We start from the raw sequence: 19915 nt of genomic DNA on the forward strand, positions 1-19915 counted from the left end.
AAGTATTCTTTTGATTAGGTTCTGCTCCACTGACCACATTAGATGTGCCTCAGCACTGAAGATCATCGCTTCCGATACACTGTGGCTATCCTGTACCATGAAATTCCAAATACTGATTTATTTTAGATATCTTCTGGCCTTTTTGAATATATGTACAGTTGTATGGATAGTATGATTTCTTGCTGCCTATGGTAAAAGCGATTGCTTATTTGTGGCAAAGATCGGTTTCCTATTGGTTTCTTATTCTGCAGCTCCACTTTTTCTTGCAGTCAAAGAAAGATGTGAACGGAGTGTGGGTTGCAGGCTGCAGATCTTTTGGCAAGTGGCCTCCCAGAATGTGCCTCTGTTTTGCTAGTAATGCTGTTCTATCTGGCATGATTACGAGACACTTGTTTCTTAGTTTGTAGTTAAATGGCGTGCACATAGGATAATTGTCAAATGGTCAGATCTTGATATTCCAGAGGGACTCAGGGTGTTGATTTGAGGGGGGAGGGTAGGGGTATTTGTGGTTTCTGCCTTCATCACCCTCAGGCAGCCTATCACCAAAGAGAGAAGGTTTTCCTGATGGGTTTAACTTAATGCGAGAACCAGGCTGGACCTTATAGCTTGCAATATTATTATTTGCCCATAATATTTAAATACATCATCAGGTAACCATTTGCCTTATAGCTATCTTCCATTGTTAAGAAAATTATTGATCGACTAAAACACGTTGTTATCTGTCATTTATATTATATAGTATTACCTTGTAAGGTGGATGCTTAGCTGGTCTAAATTGTCACAGCTTGGTTTGGAGCTGTGACAGTTTATACCAGCTGAGAATTTGCTCCCTGTGTCCTATGGCACTTTATTACAGACCCATCGCTGATGGGTTAAATCTTAATTACTTGCGTAATGTCATATATAAATATATATATATATTTACAGGCATTCTATAGGGTACTGCTGCCTATGGATAAAGATTTGTACCCTAACAAGGTCATTTATTTTTTTCGTTACCTATATGTGGAGAAGATGCATTATGTTACAAAGGATGCACCATATATATCTCATGTAGTGCATATTATAATGCTGTATGTTATTCATTTAAGAAGTCATTATTCTTGAGGCCCTACCTCAAATTTTGTATTTATGTGTACAAATGCAATTTATTGTATTATATATTTGCCTATTATATTTGGATGTGATAAATTAAAATTATTCAATAATGTATGGGCTCCAAGTCTCTAAATAAATGTCCAGTGTTTAAAACAAAATATGCTAACATGTTCTGGTGAATAGAATTTCTCTTTTTCAACACTCTTTGCCCACCCAATGCACACCACAAACATCATTCTTACTTAACACACGGCCTTAAGGTATCTGCAGAATTGATCCATTTGATTGTTAGAAACCTTGAGCAGCAACTGGAAACAGCCCTCTTGGGAAATGGAGATATTGCACGGCTGCAGAAACAAGTATCAATTAAATGGCTGGATTCTTAACTATTTGAGTGCTCTGTAGCTTGTAGAATAATAGATTGCTTATCAGAGGACTTACTGGATTTCTTTAAATCCTTTTTATCCTCTCAATTCAGTCACCCCAAAGACAGTTGAACTGTTAAAACAAGAGAGGTTCTGATGGAGACTTAAATGAAAGGCGGAAGGGACTAGTAAAGAATGAAAGCGTAAGCAGATGTTTGATGATGTTATGGCACCTTTTGTTTAAAGCTGAATTTCTGCAGCGTGGTGAGTGTGATGCAAAGCAGTGAGCGTGCCACAAAACCCATGTGCTAAGCTGACTCTGCGTACCAGTACCTTGGTATTGAAATGGTACCGATCCGACCTACTTCTCTGCTGGAAAACAAGAGCATTCCCCAGATATGATAGATGAAGTGTGATACTCGATCACAACGTGGCATCAAGCACGGTAGTGAAAGATACCCTAGTGCTATGCCAACAATGGGATAGCAATTCCAGGCAAGGGCCTAGTCCAGAAGGTGACTCAACAGCTATGTGGCAGGACTGCTTCAGCAGCTCTGGTAATGAGTTCCCAAAGGAAAAAGCACTTTGTTCTGTCTGTAAACTTGCCTTTCTCTGAGATGTGTGTGTGCAGATGAAGGAGGAGGCAGGACCTAATGATGGAGGACTACAGGAATTCTTGGTGCGTGTAAGACAGATTTCATCTTGGAGAAGGCTGCAGTTGTCAGCATGCACCGTATGAGCCCTGGGAGGTAGGTAAGTGTCATTAGTCCCCTCTCCAGGAGGCAAATGGGAGGCACGTGGAGTCTGTCAGATCTCCAAAGTCAAACAGTGTGAGTCAGTGATACAACACATTGATTTGGGGACTAAGAGACAGTCCTTTGCTGTCACCTTTAGGCACTATTGCTTTAAATCTTTACGCTCATGGGAGCAGATAAAAATCCATGTCCTTTTAACTTGGTTGTATGGATTCACCCAGGCTGCACTTGAAACCAATGTACATTATGTTACATAGATGACTAGAAGACAGGCACATCCTCTGTTGCGGTGCTAGCCAGACGCATTTAGTTGGAAATAATTTTACTCCTTTGGGTATTGAAATGGCAATATTCAGAGTGCAGACCCAAGGGCACATCTTGTATCCACCTAATGGATTAGTCAGTTGCAAAGTTTAATTTAGACTTTACAGTTATCAGACATTACCTAGCCATGCACTTGGAAATTAAAAAAGCAGTAGGTAGTGCTCCATGACAGAGTAGTGAAGCAGACAGAGTTTCTCTTGGCAAGGCCTCATTCTGGTGGATTTGTTGGCTGCTTACATAGTAATACAGCTTAACGTGGACACTGCCAACCTGCTGGACTGATACCATACAGTCCATTACAACTGTTTGGTAGTGGGTAGGACAGAACGGCAGGCAGTATTCATACAGAATTTCCCATCCCCTCACATCCTCTTCTCAGTATTTAGGTGTAAGTGCTATTGCGAATTATTGCCCTCTGCTGGCTGCGAAGTATGCTTGGCCCGTGTGAACTGCAAGTTCCCATTTGGAAACTGGCTTTCGAGGACAAGCCTTATTAGTTATGAAAAGCAAAGATCTGCTATTCCATGAGGTACGAGGTGTTTTTTCAGGTGTGACCACAGTCAGCTCTCTAGTGTGTGCATTTCTGCTGGTGGGTGAGCCCCCCCGTTCGGCTGCGCTTAAAGTAACACATAGCACTTGTAATTTACTTTTGTCCAGGGGATGCAAACAGCATTGCAACTGCGATGAGAGATATCGGGCCTAGTCAAAAATACTTCATCAAGCTACGAAGTGCCACAAGCTTTTTGGCTGAAAGGACTAGCAGCTTAACACCACAGTTAGCAACATCACAAAAATTTAGGTCACAATCAAGAAGCATCCAATGTCCAACTGGGAGTGCAAGAGCTATCTTTCACAGGAATATTATTTGAGCTGAAATCCATCTAGCTTGCCAGGAACAACGCTTTCCTCTTGTAAAAGTGCCATCATTTTTTTTTTTTTAACTGCTATGAATGTTCAGGAACACAGCTTATTTAAATGTCATGCCTTTTGGCTATTTTTATTTCCAGCAAGATCATATCAGAATATCAGATTTTTTTGGGTGACGAAGATGATGCGTTGCCACTACAGGAAGTGTGAGAAGCGTGTTGGCTGGGAGAATTTTTTTTTAATTATTTTTTTTATTTGTCCATCCTGTCTACCCTTTTCTGATACAAGCTGAAAGCGCTTGTGAGGTAACTGATGCTCTCCCAGAGCATGACCGTTTGAGCACAGTGCTGGTCTATGGGAGGACCAGCTTTTGTGGACCAGCTCAGTTTGGAGCGCTTCTGGCCAAGTTGGGTGTTACTTGCCGCAGTGCCTGTGGGACATTTGTGGCTAACAGAAGAACAAGACAGGGATGGTGAGAGCAGTGCCTGTCCATAACAGAGTTCAGGGTGTGCTTGAAGCTATGCTTTGAAGCCAAAATTTTGCTTGTACCCGTTGTAATTTTTTAAGTAGCATTTAATCCAGATTTAAGTTAAGCTAATAACCTGTTTGAGAATCTATGTCTGATCAACTGAGATTGTATAGCCACTAAAGGCTCTGCACCAGTTCAGTTTAAGACTGGAATCTTCAGTGAAACTTAGTTGAACTTAATTCAATTTTGTGTGTAGATAAACCCTAGATTTATCATTAGATAAACACAAACATAGCTAAGCTAACGTGAATTGAATGTATAGTTCATTTCATAGAAAGAAAGTTCCTCTTAAATCAGGGAGTAAAGCTATGCAGAAAAATGATTTTATCGGGATGGGATAGAAGGCTGTGCCTTCACCTGAGGATGTGCTGTTGCCTCCTGTTTTTGGTGCTGTGGATACATAATGTGTACGTAGTTGTATACCGTGTATATGCATGTCTCACGGCTCACGGCTAAAAGCGGTACTAATAACACGACACCCTAGACGAAAGTGAGAATATACCAAGTTATATTTGGACTAGAGCTACTGGAGATGAATTAGGAGATGCTTTTGGAATGACCACCCCAGAGATTTCCTGGAGTGCATGCCTTGCTTACAGCCATGAGCAGCTGTTTTCAGTGATCTTACTAAATTAGTAATTAGGCAGTCATGCTATACTCTGATCATGCTATTGTAAGTGTGCACAAGTGCAACTGCTCCCTAAAAAAGGCTTTTTTTTTTTCTTTTCTTGGTGTCATCCTTACTTTATCGAAATGTACAGGTTAATGTTTTTCATTTCAGAGGGCCTAAATTTGCATTATGCAGAACCGAACCCAATGTGATGAGAGGAGGCAGCAGCGAGGGGGATCCTGTGGCTTTACAGCCGCTAGGGTTTGGTGTGAACTGCAGTAAAACTGGATCAGGTGCGAATCTCTCTCTGATTCTGGTCATTGGGATGGGAGCTTCAGCTGGAGCCAACAATCTCTACTTCAAATTTAGATCAGGCGCTCTAGGGTGGAGAGTCATTAAATATAATCGATGAGGGTGTGTGTGTGGGGGGTTGTTTCTTGCCAAGAACTGAGCCAAGTTCGGGGCTGGAGAGGAGAAGTGTTTAAGTGTAGAACAGCTACGGGAGTAGATTCTGCGCTGGCTCTTAGGTATCCTTCACTCCTTTCCCTCTTTTACCCTTCACAAACGCAAAAGCGGGGAACTGACTTGAGCAAGGACGCTCCCTCAGCCCGAGCTCGGGTCCAGATTTCCGCACCGCCTCCCGCACCGTGCGCTGGTTACTGCGGCCGGGCACGCGTTACTGCCGAGCGCCGGGAGCTCCAGAGGGTCGCTTCTCCCCGCTTGTGCCCGCGGCGGCGGCAGGGCGGTGCGGAGCGGGGCCGGGGGTCCCGGGAGCGCTCCCCGCTCCGTGTCGCGGCCGGGCGGCGGCGCTGGCGAGGCCCGGGGGGGCCGCGCGTCACGGCGGGGGGCGGGCGGGGAGCCCCAGCCGCGGGGGCGTCGGGGCCGCGCCTGGGCAGCGGGCGGAGCCGGAGCCGCTCCGCGCCTGGGAGCCTGCGCTCGGCTCGGCTCGGCTCCCCAGCAGCTTGCCGGCACGGAGGGAGGCGGGCGCCGCCGCCGCGCCGCGCCGATGGGTCTGCTCCTGCTCCTCTGGGCGTGGGCGGCCGCCGCCGGGGCAGGTGAGGGGACGGGATGGGACGGGACGGGGGTTGCCGCCCGCTCCCCCGGGAAGAAACTTCCCTGGGTGCGGCGGGTCGGGCCCCCCTTGGCCAGGCGCGGTCCCAACGGGGGGCTCCGGGCGCGGCCGCTCGGTGGGCGTGGGAAAGTTTGCTGGGAGCGGCGCCCCCCGGGGCCGAGCCGGGCCGAACTGACCCGGGCTGGGGTCCCGGAGCTGTCCGCGGTACCGTCCCGGGGAGCCGCGGCGGGGCGAGAGGCGGCCGCCGGTGCGCGGTGCCGGCCGGTGCCGTTCCCGCTGCGGGGCCGGGCGCCGTGCCCTGCTCCCGGTGGGGCTTTGTTCTCGCCCCTGCCCCGGGGCCGCCCTGCGTCCCTCCGTGCTGCTCGCGGCTGTGCCCGGGGAAATCGCTCTACGCGATTATGGGAAGGATTAAGCGATTAAGGAATTGCTGCTTTAAAATCGTTTTTAGGGTTACCTCGCCAAAACGCACCGATCTTGAGAGGTACGGCATAGAAGTAGTTGGGAGAAGGTAGCGCTCACCCTTTGCTCAGTGGCGTTACCGCTAGGGAGCAGACAGACGTTTGGAAGGGTCAGCGGCTCCGAAAGTCCTCCGCTCGGCATCGCGAAGCCACTCGGAAAGTTCTTTGTGTGCAACAATTGCCGCCGAAGCTGCGAGAGGGACGAGCAAAACGCCCCTCGCTGAGCCTGCTCTTTCCCGTCTGAACGACCGTACATGGATGGGGGGGACACGACTCGGCTGTGCCGAGCTAAAAGTTTCTCCATCCCCAAATAGCTCCTGTATAGAGTGCCACAGAAATCAGGAGCGTGCTGCATACATTGCGTGGCTGCACGCTGGCTAGATGGAGCGTGGTGTGACTGCTAGTGTTTGGGCTCTGGTGATAAAGGCACGAGCAGAGAACACGAGCTGTCGGAGCCGTAAGGCGGAATTAATTTCGTTTAGGGATTTCCTAGTGACATCATTCATAATTATACAGCTTAATCCTCTAATCTACTGTACTGCCTTCGGTTCACGTTGGGCCAAATCCACCACGTCCTGAGATGATTTCTGCACCCACCCCCTGTCTGAATTAGTTGGAGTCTTGCTTGTGTAAGCACGTAGTTTAAGGAGAATGGCCCAATTACTTTAAGTAGGAATTGAAAGCAACATCAGTCAGAATCAGGCCCGAGCTTTGCACGGTTCTCCAGTAAGAGCTTACAGGTTGACGGTTAATTTTTAGTTCAGAAAGGAGGAGTATTTCCAGCCTCCTCTTTTGCTGAAGGGAGGCAGCATAAAACACTAGGTGTAAGTGCCATTGATGTGCCTGTGGTATCTTTCTGATAGACTGTGGGAGACCACAGGGGAAAAGGAGACTTAGTTATCGCACTGAAGCTGCTGATTTGTTGTTTATTAATTATTAACTAGGCTTTTGAGTGCCTGCTGCAGCTTGAAGAGGCAGCACAGGAAAATGACTAAAAATGACTAAGTATTTAAAGCAATGCTAGGCTCTTGCTAAATAGTTGCTGTGACATTAAAGATAGTCTTTTTTTTTTTTTTTTTTGGAAAGCATTTCGAAAGCTGGAAGGGGGCACGCTGAAGTTGTCACACAAGACCCTTCACTGGCATAAATTGAAGTCTGTGGAGCCACAGTGGTCTATGTATACTTGTTGAGCTCCAGGTACTCAGGCTGGAATAAACAGCTTTAATGGAGTAACGGAGCTACTGTGATTTATAGGAGGGCATATGCTTGCTAGATGCGGTTTCTGTCCTCATCCTGTTGATGTCAGTGGCGGAGCTTTCACTGATGTTAATGGGGTCAAGATTTGTCTTGCTGGATGTTGTTTGTCCTCTCCATTGAGCAAGTTTTAGTCCCTGCTCAGTCTGCCTTCGTATCAGTAGGTTCTTGCTGCTCTGGATAGATCTAACCCCTTTCAAACAAGGAACAGCATAGTCTGCTCTCAGCAGGGAAAGCAGACTCTCAGATGAGTAAGTTCACACAATTGACAGCGTGCTGCTTTTCTTCTGAATAAAATCCTTTGGTAGAAATAAGTAGTTGTTAGGTTTTTATTCTAAAACATCCTTTGCTTTTATGATTTTGGCCAGAAAGGTTGCTCCCTCTAATAATATATACAAATCTGTGTCTGGGGGTCACAGCCCTTGCATTAGAAGAGTTGCTGTGGGTTGGGAATTGAGCGGTAGGTAGGTTCTCTCGATGACTGGAGGCAGGTGTGCTAAAAGCAAGTAGTCGCTGGCTAATGTTGGCTACAGCAGGACGTGTGTGTATTTTCAGTAGCATTTTGACTGTGTGAGGGCGGTTTGGGACCAGAAGAGCTGGCTGGCTGTGCTTTCCGTGCCTGTGTTTTTCCCAGAAGGGGAAGGTGTTCTTGGTCCATCAGCGTGCACAGCATCAGTGGTAGCTTTTTGCTGCTTGAGCATCTGATAGTAAAACCTGATGACGTTGATGGGTATCTGGGAAGATTTTGCTTTTGGAGAAGTCCATCTGGGGTCGTATTCTCTAATTTAAAGTTTCTACAAAAAGGTACTTATCCCCACATCCTTATGAAAGCACTGTATATGTCTGCACTTTGACATGTCAGCGTTCTTGGAGGTTCAGTTTGGCTAGATGCTTCTAGGTGTTGATTTTCATTGTAGAGTAAGGTTGATGGAGACCTTGTAAAGCTGTCTTTTCAAGGTTTTTTGCTACTCAGCTCGATGTGCACTAGTGTCCTCTGTATTAGTACAGCTTGCTATCCTGACAAGTTTTAATACCCAAGCAAAAGAAAGGAGAAACACTGTGGTACAGTGGATTTATGAGTAGAATAGGTAACTTCTTGTTCATTCTGTATACCTCAGTAATTTCTTAGAGCCTTTCAAAGAATCAAAGTAGAGTATTTGCAGCTTAACTGATCCAGAAGCATAGTACTGGAATACTAAACGAATCAATTTAGACCTGAACATGGCGTCCACTCAGTGGAAATCAATCTGGATGTGCTTTGCAGGTAATATCCTTGCTCCTCAGAAGTCTGTGGGAGTTTTACCATTGACTTTGGCTGTATCAGGCTTTTGTTCTCAGATCCTGTAACTAATGATGTTAGCAAAAAAAAATAAATCATTAGGAAAGCACTTGGATCTTGTATGAGATTTTTTGACCTATGTCTCAGGCACAGGTCTCATATGATATTTATTGCTATGTTGAGAGGGACCGTGGTAAGGCTGGCCTCTTTCCATCCCTTGAAAAAGGAGGTAAGTTGAAAGAATTTGGTGTGCCATAGCCATAACGTTGCCCTGAACTTTTGAACATAGTAACTTCAAACTGCTTGAATATGTGTCTTTTCTGTCAATTCTATTAGTTCTCCCGTCAATTCAAGGAGCAGCAGCCTTTTCCTGGGCATGAGCCCTTCCTAAATCTTGGGCTTATACTGGTGCTTCTGCAGTATGTGCTACTGCAGACCAGAAGGTGCTACTGCTGGTTTAGGTAAATGAATGTCCCATATTTGTAGGTAGGCTTTGACATGCTCTGCAGGCACTGGCTGTGCTTAAATGCAGAAGACACGGTTCATAAGTGTTATCAAACAATTTTGTGAATCACTCAGGGCTCTTTGATTATGGAATCTTTTGTCCTGCTACCATATCTCCTCCAGGGTCATTTTGTCCAGTTGGGAAAATAGATAATGTTTATACCGAGCCGTAGGGCCTGTTCTGTTAGTCACAGCTAGGTATGAAATGTGAGAGGAATTTTCAGCCCTCATGTCTCCCTGGAAATCATGTAGCCAATAGATGAGTGTTGCAAATCTCTTTCATCTTTTTGCATAGGTGCTTATGCTTTCATTTATTTATTACTTTTCAGCCTCAAAAAGATGCTGAATTAATGTACCAGTTTTATAATGTTTTAACTTGTGCACAGTAAAATCTGTAGAAAGAAAAGAGTTTAATTGAAAGAATTAGAAAAGAATATCTTCTCTCTTTTCTGCAGCAGAGTTACTGCCTTGTAAGCAATTACTGTATACAGTGTGTGTGTGAAAATACTAGAAACGCCTGTACTTCTCCCTTCTTTTCATTACCTGATTTGAAATAAAAATTTATCTAACTTCAAGTCTCTCTCTCTTCTTCTCTCCCTCCAACAGCTGTGGGATTTGGAATGGATCCTGACTTACAGATTGATATAATCACAGAACTGGATCTTGTGAATACAACCCTTGGGGTAACGCAAGTGTCAGGACTACACAATGCCAGCAAAGCATTTTTATTTCAAGGTAAGACACACGTCCTTGGTTCTCTTTTCCCATTTCTGCCTTCGTGAGCTCCTAAGAGCTTTGGTGCCCGATTCCCTGTAATGGTAGTCTTAACTGTCATTCTTTTGCTGAAATGCATGTGGCGTTTTTTTTGTGGGCTGTCAGGTCACTGAGATTAGAGGTCTCTAGGGGAAGTAGTTTGAGTAGGTTTACAACACTTCCAGTACTTTTTTTCAGAGTAAGCATGTCCAAGTGCTTCCAAGGAGTGGACTCTGTTGTATTCTTTGGCACTCTCTCTCTGTCATTGTACAGATGCAAGAGACACACAGAGCTGAAGCTATGTAGGTAAGAGAAGGCAGTTAATGTTTTGAACACCAGTTAGTAACAAGTAGCAAACCTTTCATCAACTTTGTGAGAACTGTTAAAGTGAGAAAATTGGACCATGCTTAACTGTCAGAGATCAGTACCAGGCACAGAATAAGTCACTTTGAATTGTAATATGATTCTTCATTCAATATTCTAAGATAATGCTTGTGAGGTGTTCTTTTTTCTTCTTTTTATTTTTTTTCCCCCTCTTCTCTAAGTGGGTGAAATGTGGCATATTTTATGGTGGTCTTAGGTGAGACCGAGATGAAGAGACCAAGTCCTACGAAGTGGTAGACAGGTTTTATTAGGGTTTATTACAACAGGGTTTATTAGGGGAGAGAGACATTTATATCACTTGGGATTAACAGAAACATTAAAGCACAGTTAGGAGCACTTATTATTGTGGAGACTTCTTATGTTTGTTTTTTCTTTACTGTGCTTTTATTATGTATTCAGGTGGGTATGTTAGTGTCTTAATTTTTGATCTCTCTCCTCTGTAGCTGTTCTTAGAGGCAAAAGATTATGATCTCATTTTGTTTTACTTCTGGATTTGCAATACCAACTGCCTTTATTACAAGTAATAAGAGAAGTGGGTCTAAAGTCTTAGTTGACTTTTACCTGGCCAAAGCCGGTTTAGGTGCCATAGCAGATGCTTCTGGAGACCTTTGAAGATCTTGTTAGTCATATTTCCAATCTGTGCTATGCTGAGTAGCAGAATTTTCACTGTTTGCCAGATCGATGCCCAGAAGATGGGCATTAAGTTAATCATAGAAAGTTAATCATAACCATTTAAATATACCGATTGTTTTGCTTCTAATACCCCTGACTACAGCTTTATGCGTCGTGGATGAACAATATTGAAGTACAGTCATTCCTCTAAAGACTGCAAAGGCCTGACTGACTTCAGATATGTTAGTATTTCCAATTGCTGTTCTGTGCAGCTAATTACAACTGCCCTGATGAACTCTCACAGTGAGCTTTCACAGATTGGTGCTCAGAGCTGCAGAGAGAAGGACTGAGGCGTGTTTCTGGGGACTGAAACCCTCAATACTGAAAGTAGTTTTGAAAGGCTAGAGGTGAAGATGTTATGCTTATTTTTTTTTTTTTGACTTGAAAGACTGCACCTGTAGTTTACAAACCTAAAGGCCAGTTTAAAAAACATACAGCATGTAAAGTTCACGTGAGCAGATAAATACAAAGATAGATGTTCACAGAAGGACTAAACGGAAGTTCACAATATGAAGTGAATATACAATTCAGAATCTCTAAGTAAATAAAGTTGTTTTCTAATTCCTCAAACAGAAATTCTCCTTGTAAATGCACACAGAAATAGCTGTATGCTTGGATATTGCCCCCATACACAGTTTCTTGGAAGATGATTTGGGAAAGATACCGTCTTCACTTAAGCCCTTGGGCTAGGAGACGACTGGAGACCTTTGGAGTATTACTCCATCCTGATAGAGGTCTGTGAGGGATCTTTTGCTACTGCCGTCAGGCAGGATGGAAGTCTGAGGCTGCCCGTTGGCTGCTTCCCTTCTTGTTCATGTCTGTTATTTGTTAAATGTCACCAGTATGTCAGCAGCTGTATGAATTCCCTTTTAGTAACAGGTGACTTACTTTACAGCTACAGTTAGGCTGCGTGCCAGGCCTTTGCCTGGAACCTGGAGATACTTATACTTAATTTTGATTCTTATCTTGCCATACAGTAAAACCAGTACAGAACCCAGAGGGATGTACGGGCAACTGCTATGTCTCAGGTAGAAGGAATCATACTTTTTCCTGTAGAGGTTCGCAAAAATCCCGACAAGGTGACAGTCCCGGGGAGAGGAAAGACTGGAAGTTAGTGCTTTGTTCAGAAACGTCTGTATCCTCTTGGACCTGCTGCTCCAGTGTCAAAGAGGGAGCCCTTTCTTTAAGCAGAGCTTTGCTTTGATCAGTTCTCACCGCATGCCAGTAGTCGGTGAGCGCTGTGCCTCGCTGCTCTGGCGTCACCTCTGGGGCTCTGGGCAGGGGAGATCTTGCCTCACCTGGCAGGCTGATTGCTGAACAGGGAGCTGCGGCAGGAGACCTCTTCACTTGTGTGCTTTTACCACTCAGGATTTCCTAGTTTAGGAAAAGAAAAGACTATTTTGTGAGCGTGTTCTTTGGCATACAGCTTTCATGGGGCAGTTTTGCCCCCCTTCTTTTGCCATGTCCTTCCAGCAATGTAATGGGACTCTGAGCTTACACAAAGGCTCCCCAAGGAACACTTTGTCTTGTAAGATGTATTTTCTAAAATGACTTTACTAGAGCTGTTCAAACTGAGTGTGTTGCTTTGTGCATCCCTGGAAGTCTATATCTGTGAGGGAGAGAAATGGTAATTTTACCCCCACCCAGACAGTTCTACATACTGTTGTAGTGGCAGTGTGAATTGTTTTCCTAGGCAAGATTATTTTTCTGTGAATTGAGCTTTTTGATAACGAAAGCTTTATGAGTTTTGGGCACTCTCTGAGTTGTGTTTAGAGGCCCCCCCCAAAAAAAAAAAAAAAAGAAAAAAAGATGATGGGAAGAAAGAAAGGCATGGGAGAAAGTGAAACTATTATTTTTATTAAGACTACCTTTTTTTTTTTTATCTGTGATGTTAGCTCTGTTAAGGAAAGTGCTTTGTTTGTTACAAAGATTCTGGGGAGTACCTCATGATTTGATTGGTACTAGAGAAAATACAGAAGGACTCTTTTCCCTGGAAGGTTGGCAATTTCAGTCCAAGGTGACCTCAGTGAAGTATTCTGATTTGATAATAACATTGGTAGTAAGAGCTGAGACTCAGATTTCCATGTAAAACAGTTTTACAGGCAAAGAATCAAATTCAGCTCCGTTGCAAATTGTGTGACAGCGAGATAGAACCGAAGTGGCAATTGAGAGTTGTGGGTTGCCTTTGGACAAGCAAGTCTGTTCCTAATTCAGAAAAACATAGAAACCTGTAATTAAGTGCAATCATCTGAGTGATCCTGTTGGGCTTTATCTTCAATTATTAGAGTCTTTCAGCTGGATTTTTGATTGATCAGTTCAATTATTTGTGTTTCAGTTCCATTCTCTGTGAAATGGGGGTGAGGGAATAATAATAATAATAATAAAAAAAAAAAACAAAAAATGCCAAACAAAGCCGTCTGAGTGCTGACAGTGAGAATTAGATGAAATCTGGTTATCTAACTCACAGTTGCAATTCTGAAAACGGTCTAACTCATAAGATCCCTAAAATTCTGGTCTTACTTATCATTAATTTTACAGAAGGAGTGGGGAAAAAATCTTTGTGTCCAGATTGGTTGTCCCAGCAGGAAGGGACAAAGGAGAGTGAGTGAAGAGTTGTGACTGGAGTGCTCTTGGGAAACGGGGCTCCCACAGTCCTGGTGTCCAACCCCACATCTCCTTGCTTCCAGCCAGAAGCCGAAAGAATTCAGGGAACCAGTTATGTGGGTGGGCTGGAAATCTTTCTTAAAGAAATATATTGAAAATATTGTTCATCCACATAAAGCATTGAGACAATGTCTTACAAACACTGCATAAAAACATTTGTGAATCCTATCTTTCCAACGTCACAAGAAGATACTGAATTTCCTCGAACAGGACCACGGTATACGTTTTAGTATGTCAAGAAGCAGGCTGAGCAATGGCCTGCGTAGCGGAACTCAAACCCATGCTCTGTTTCAGGTAGCAGAGAAGTAGGGCTTGTTTTGCACCTGTAGGTGGAAACCTCAACAGAACCTTGAGTTCAGTGGCAGAGAAAGGCTTTCGTCATAAATCAGGCAGGAGTTGGTGTTGAACTGGTCATCCTGCTCCTAGGCAGTGAGCCCAGACTTCAGCCTAACTGTTACATTATGTGATTATCATAAGCAGTGACTTTTGTTCAGTGCTCTCTTCTTGTGGAAGTAAAATTTTATTCCTTTTATAACCTGTCAGCTGCGCACATTTCTTTTTAATTCTTCTTCCCTCAGCATCTCTTTTGAACTGATAGAGGCTTAAAGCCTTTACTTAAAGAGCAATTCCCACAAGAAGTTTATCAAGGTTTTCTTGTTCCCCTTCTTCACAATCTGGCAGTATTTTTCAACTTTGCCTTTAAATTAGGAACTATCTTTTTACTATGTATACTATATGTAGCACTTGGCAACTTAGACCACCAAGAACTGTCCAAAGTCTACCTATATATAGTCCTTTCTCCCTTGTCTGTTTCATTTTTTTTTTTGTATTAAACAACTGCTGGATTTATAAGGGAAACACCCAGCCTGCAGGTCCTGCAGCATAGAATTTGGTTGTGCTCCTTCTTCCCACTTTACTGGTGACTGCTGTTTTTTTCGGTACAGTCACAGCTCGGACAGGAAAGGTGAAAGAATGAGTATCTTGAAGAACAGAGAAAGGTGATCTTTTTGTGAGAAACGAGTGAATCTTGATGTGTTCCTGAAATGAGAGGGCTGTCCTGCTTCAGGCCAAAAGAGAGAGCAAAGCTGCAGCCCTGGGGGGTAAGAGGTGCCTCCTGGCAGGCTCCCTTGCACTTCCAGATGTGGTACATTGCTCTCCGTAGGTGTTTCCTCTCAGGATGTTATGGATTCTGATTTTTAGTTAGCTTCCTCCTTGACTTGCTAATGACATGCTTAGAGAGTGGAGGTGTTTCCAGACCCCATTCAAGGGTCAGGAGAGTAGGCTGCTGCCTTGGTTTGTCAGTGTGTGTGTCTTCTCACCTGAGCCTGTGGGCTGTGCCCTTCAGCTGAGGCTTTGTTCCACACCAGGCATTGAAGCTCAGTGGTGCCAGTGTGATGTGCAAGGTGTGTCGGCTGCGGATCTCAGAAAGGAGCCAGGGACTGCATGAAAGCCAGCAGATAATGGCTCAGGGAGGAAACGTGCAATTGCTCTTCCTGGGGTGGACGGCACAGAGAATTGTATTGAGCGGGAGAGGTAAAGTTTAATTTTAGAGTTTAGGGTGTTTGTACCTTCATACATAAGGCAGTCAACCAGGGTCATTGGTTTTGGTGATCTCTCCGGTATGTTTATAGCAAATGAGAAGTGTAAGCAATATTGTTTTTACAAAGCAGGAATCTTTCAGAAGAAGCAGGGAGGCACACCATGGCTGGCTCAGTCTTGATCCTGCCTTCAGCTCCGGTGAGGCAGAGCAGCTCTGTTGCTGCTTCCTCGCACAGTGGTGTCTGAGGCATCCTGCCTCACTGGGGTGCTGCAGAGGTTTTGGGCAGCACCGGTGCTGAGCCTCCGTAGGCCTCTCCCTGCTGTGTCCCTCCCTTCTGTGCTCGGGAGAGCTCTCCAAAGCACACAGGTGCTCTTGCATGTGTGGAAAGGCAAGAAACTTCTTTTTTTATACTTTTTTTTTTTTTTAATCAGGTAGAGCCCATCACTTGCCTCAGCTCATAGCTGAGTGCCTGTGTGGCCACTTGCTCATGGCACCCCTCATGCATGTGGGTTTTTGCCCTTTCTTCAGCACACTTTCCCCAGGGCACCACCAACCTGAAAGAGGGGCTGAGTGGGGCCCTCGGAACGTCCAGAACCTTCTGGAACCGGCTGCGTCCAGCAGGGGCAGTCCCATGTCTCCTCACAGAGGCCCTGCAGCCCCTCTGCTGCCAGCCCCTCAGCACTCACCTCTGGTACAGTTATATCTTCATGGAAACTCTGAAAGCTCCTCAAACTTGTGGAGTTTTTATTTATTTCTTTATTTATTTTTTATTTGAAGGTGGGCAGTGAGGTGTTTTCCTCTCTTATGTGCCCTGTTGTCAGTCAATGCCAGTTTTGACTGGGGTGGTGTGGATTTTGGATTTTACCTCATGTTTGCTGTGATGCCCAAGTCTAGAGTTAAAGGAACCTCAGGAGGGAAGGTCTGCAATGGTAAAAATAAAAATCCTTTCTATTTGTATGTAAAAACAGTATGTAAGCCAGCCTCTTGCCCTGATCCTGCAGTAACGTTTCCTTCAGAGTTGCTGGAGAGTTCCCTCCTCTTTCAGCTCTTTGTCAAAGCTGTGCTGTAAAGAACTGATAAATTAAGAGTTGAAATAAATACCAGAGGGTTTTAGTGGCTAAATACAAGAGATGGACGGTTTGTGCGGCTGGGTGTGCGTTGTTCTTTGGTGGCTCTGCACGCCGCTGTTCCTGCGGAGCAGCTAGGCCAGCTGTGCCTGAGGGTGATGGAGCAAAGTGTGGCTTGTGGCTGTCAGCAGGACAGAGAGCAAGGACTTGATCTCTTTTGGGGATTGTGGTTGTTCTGCAGCTTTCCACCCTTCCTCCCCAGACCTCTGTGAAAGCTTGAAAAGAAGAGGAAATCAAGCTGGGAATTTAGGGGCGAGGACTGGGTGTGTGAAGAGACGATAAATGCAGCTGGGGTGAATGGGCTCCTCTGAGAGCTGGTGAGGGACACAGGCTGGTGCTGGGAGGTTGGTGGTGAGCAGCAGTCAGATGAGATTAACTGTGACAGGCAGGGCAGGAAGACTGGGACTCAAACTGGGAGGTGGAGGGGAGAGGAGAGAAGCAGCTGTGGTGAGGAGCATGAGGCCAAGAGGCAAACTGGTGACGGCCGGGCAGAGCAGTGACAAGGACGGTACAAGGACACTGAGCTGAGGGGAAGGGAGTCGGGTGCAGGGATGAAGAACATGGTGAAGGGAACCATGGACAGTGGTGGGGAGAAGCAGCTTGAACAGAGGTGAGGGGCTTGTGCTCGAATGAGAAACCTGAGGGCTGAGGTCTCAGGCTGGCTGGGTGAGACTTGGGTAAAGGTTTGTTTACAGCAGAGACAGTGTCAGGGCAGCGTAACAGGGAGCAAGCACTGGAAGCTCAGATTTGGCAGTGATTTAGGGTGTCTGCGATGTGCTAATTTTTAACAAATGTTTTTGGAGGATAAAACTAGGATAATGTGTATTTAATTAATGACTTGGAACCTTAATTTTGCTCTGCTTGGGTTGTTCACCTGTAAAGCTGAGGTACTAATACCCTTTCCTCTAACAACAGTGGTGTGAAAAGAATTAATTAATTGCCGAGTTCCAGATACTGCGCTAGAATAATTAACTTGGTAATGGTCTGTTCCGTCTTCAGAGAAGGATTTGAATTTGGTAGATTTACTGTTCAAGGTCTGCCTTGAATAGTAAAAATAAAACATCAAATCCTTGTTTGTCACACAGGTATTGTTTTCTCTTTGTTCTTTACTTTGTGCACTGACTGAGGCAGGGACCCTCTGGAAAGCAGCATGTGATCCTGCAATTGAAAGTGGTACTGTAATGCGTACCTCTGGAGGGCTGAGCTAGGTGTCCCTCTGAGACTTGAAAGCTGACATCCATCGAACTTCTTGTTTATATTTGTTCTTTTAATATAGCTAATCTTTTAATGTGTTTTGTATATGCAGTGTAAATTTTTTTTATGTGGCAATGAAATAATTAGTCAAAGTGGGTTTTTATCTTGTGTAAAACTGACCCTTTTCATCAGAGAGAAATGACTGGAGTCAAAATAAAGTGAGCTGGGTGGGAATGAGTGAAATGAATTATCTCTCCAGTGGAAGAAATTAAAGGTCACTCGAGACATAATTATTAAACAATGCTCTGAGGCTCTGAAGATAGATAAACTATTGCTAACTTTGTCAGTGCCCAGAAGTAGTTTTTAGAATACTCATATATACCCATCCAGTGCTGGCTGTTTCCACTCTTGTTCAAATTTGAATTATGATAGAGCCTTGTCTAGGAGGAAAATGTATCCAACACACTGATATGAAGATATAATTATAAATCCTTGCAAAGTTTCTTGTTCAGTATACCCTAATTTATCCCCCCCCTCCCCTCCAAAAAAAGCTAAGTGTAAACTAAAACAAACTTAGTTGCACTGAACTACAGTGACCAATTTCCAATTTTTTTCCCCATCCTGAATGTTGTCATGCTGCCTTCTGTTACTTGACATTTTTTGGTTTTCCCATCATGTCTGTAATGATTAGGAAAGAATTCTGAGCACACATTGACTCTGTCCTTGGCAGTTATTTTTGCTTTCCTGGGAGACAATAATTGTGCTGCTTGTCTATCTTCATTGCCACTGTGGTAAGTACAAAGGGGGATGTGGGAGAAGCACTTCAGTATTTCTGTAATATGCTAAAAGCCTCAAATGCTTCTGGCAACCTGTTGACAAAGTCCTGTAATGAAGATAAGCAGAAAGAAAACAAAAGATCTCGACTCTTCGGTGGGCAGAGAGGGGGCTAGAGAAATTAGTTCCTGACTTTACCAGTGAGTGTCGCATGCTTCCCCACGGCATTACCATCTAGGTCCCTAAAATGGAAGTAAATCAATTTAGATAAAAGAAAGAATAACAGTCTGAGTTTCTTCTATCTTTGTCAGAATGGAAACACAACAAAAATTGCCTCTTTTCTTCAAAGGATTTTGGTGAGCTGATGCTCTTAAGTCTTATCATTCTGCCTGCAATCAGGTTTTATTAAGTACTTGTTTAGAAAGGGAGGTTTAAACCAGAGGAAGGATGTCATTCTGAAATATCGTACAGTGCAGGCTTGAGTGCCAGCCACAGCCCTGGGGGGCTATGGCGCCAGAGCTGAGCCTGCTCCTTGGAGCGAGTACCGCACAGTGCCGAGTATCTCTTGGGGGGAATCCTGCCTGAGCTCAGGGCAAGCCCGTGCCACGGCCTGACGCTGCGGGTCTGGGCTGCTGGACGGGCGCTGGGGTAAAGGAGAGGAAATGGAGCGGTGCTTGGCTCTGTGGAATGAACACTTCTCAAAATGCAGAGGGAGGGAAAAGCAGCGCTGAAGAACTGGGTTCTCGCTGCAGGCCATGAAGGCAAGTGGCCCTTTATGGGTGCTTTTGTCCCCAGGAGGGGACTTCTAATTTTCAAAACAATTTGAACGGAAATTTATTAATATCTATTTGAGAGGAGTATTTACGTTTGTTCTGCTTGATTAAATTAGTTCTAAAGAGAGCTACATCTTTTGCCTGGAAAGACGTGATGCTATTTAAAATTACTGTCAGATGAATGTAATGATGATGATGATTGTTTTTTAAGATTTTGTGCCTTAAAAAGGTACACAAAGGCAGATACAATCAGACTAAATGCAAGAGCCAGGCATGGACCACTTCCCATGGTGAAAAACCCTGCTGCTTTCAACTAACTATCAAGAATAAAAATTAGATGCTACTTGAGGCCTCAACCTACTCCTTCTATGCCAAATTTTAGATTAATCTTGCCACCTGCAGTGTGGGTGTATAAATGACACGAGGGGGACGTTTTCTCTCTTATTTTTCATTTTTGCCACATAAATGGTGTGCAGTAATCATATCATACTGTGCTGGTTTGTGGCATTATATCATGTGATCGTCTTGCATTTTGTAGCCTATTCAATGATATAAAATGTGGAACATTAGAATTTTTTTAATAAACGGACAAAAAGTGCTTTTGGCACCTGGTGTCCACTAAAACATTAATCTAAATCAGTAGTTATGTAGGCTGTGTACCTGCTAAAATGAGAGAGCTGATTCTGTGGTTCTGACAACAGAGGGATCTGTGATCATTGATGTGACTGCGGTACTTGACAATAAACCCAATAAACCCTGTGGCTGAGCGCTGGTGTTCTCGCTTCTCCAAAATCTCACATGGCAGTCTTCTTGTCCCCCATCCTCCCACCCAGCTTGATAGTGTTTCTTGTACAGTTACAGCTGTGTCTCCCATTGATCCACCATGCTATAAATAGGAAAAAATAGTATAGGATTACTT

General features: G+C 44.4%; 1 protein-coding gene and 1 long non-coding RNA gene across 5 annotated transcripts in view; one reads left to right on the plus strand and one right to left on the minus strand.

Moving 5' to 3' along the window:
* Positions 1 to 4980: 4980 nt before the first annotated feature.
* LOC121071315 lies at positions 4981 to 9836 on the minus strand. Its single transcript, XR_005820525.1, has 3 exons — positions 9720 to 9836; positions 5183 to 5185; positions 4981 to 5070 (listed from the first exon to the last, which is right to left on the minus strand). It is a non-coding gene; the product is annotated as an uncharacterized LOC121071315 (long non-coding RNA).
* The window catches only part of NELL1 (neural EGFL like 1), a 296982-nt gene continuing 282530 nt past the window's right edge, over positions 5464 to 19915 (plus strand). For all 4 annotated transcript variants that reach the window (XM_040559538.1, XM_040559541.1, XM_040559537.1 and 1 more), the window contains exons 1-2: positions 5464 to 5603; positions 9722 to 9850. In XM_040559538.1, the coding sequence (XP_040415472.1) occupies positions 5555 to 5603; positions 9722 to 9850 (178 nt within the window). In that variant the 5' untranslated portion in view covers positions 5464 to 5554. The remainder of the gene's footprint in view (positions 5604 to 9721; positions 9851 to 19915) is intronic.

Source organism: Cygnus olor, chromosome 5, assembly GCF_009769625.2.
Source record: "Cygnus olor isolate bCygOlo1 chromosome 5, bCygOlo1.pri.v2, whole genome shotgun sequence".
In the NCBI taxonomy this organism is placed as follows: Eukaryota; Metazoa; Chordata; class Aves; order Anseriformes; family Anatidae; genus Cygnus; species Cygnus olor.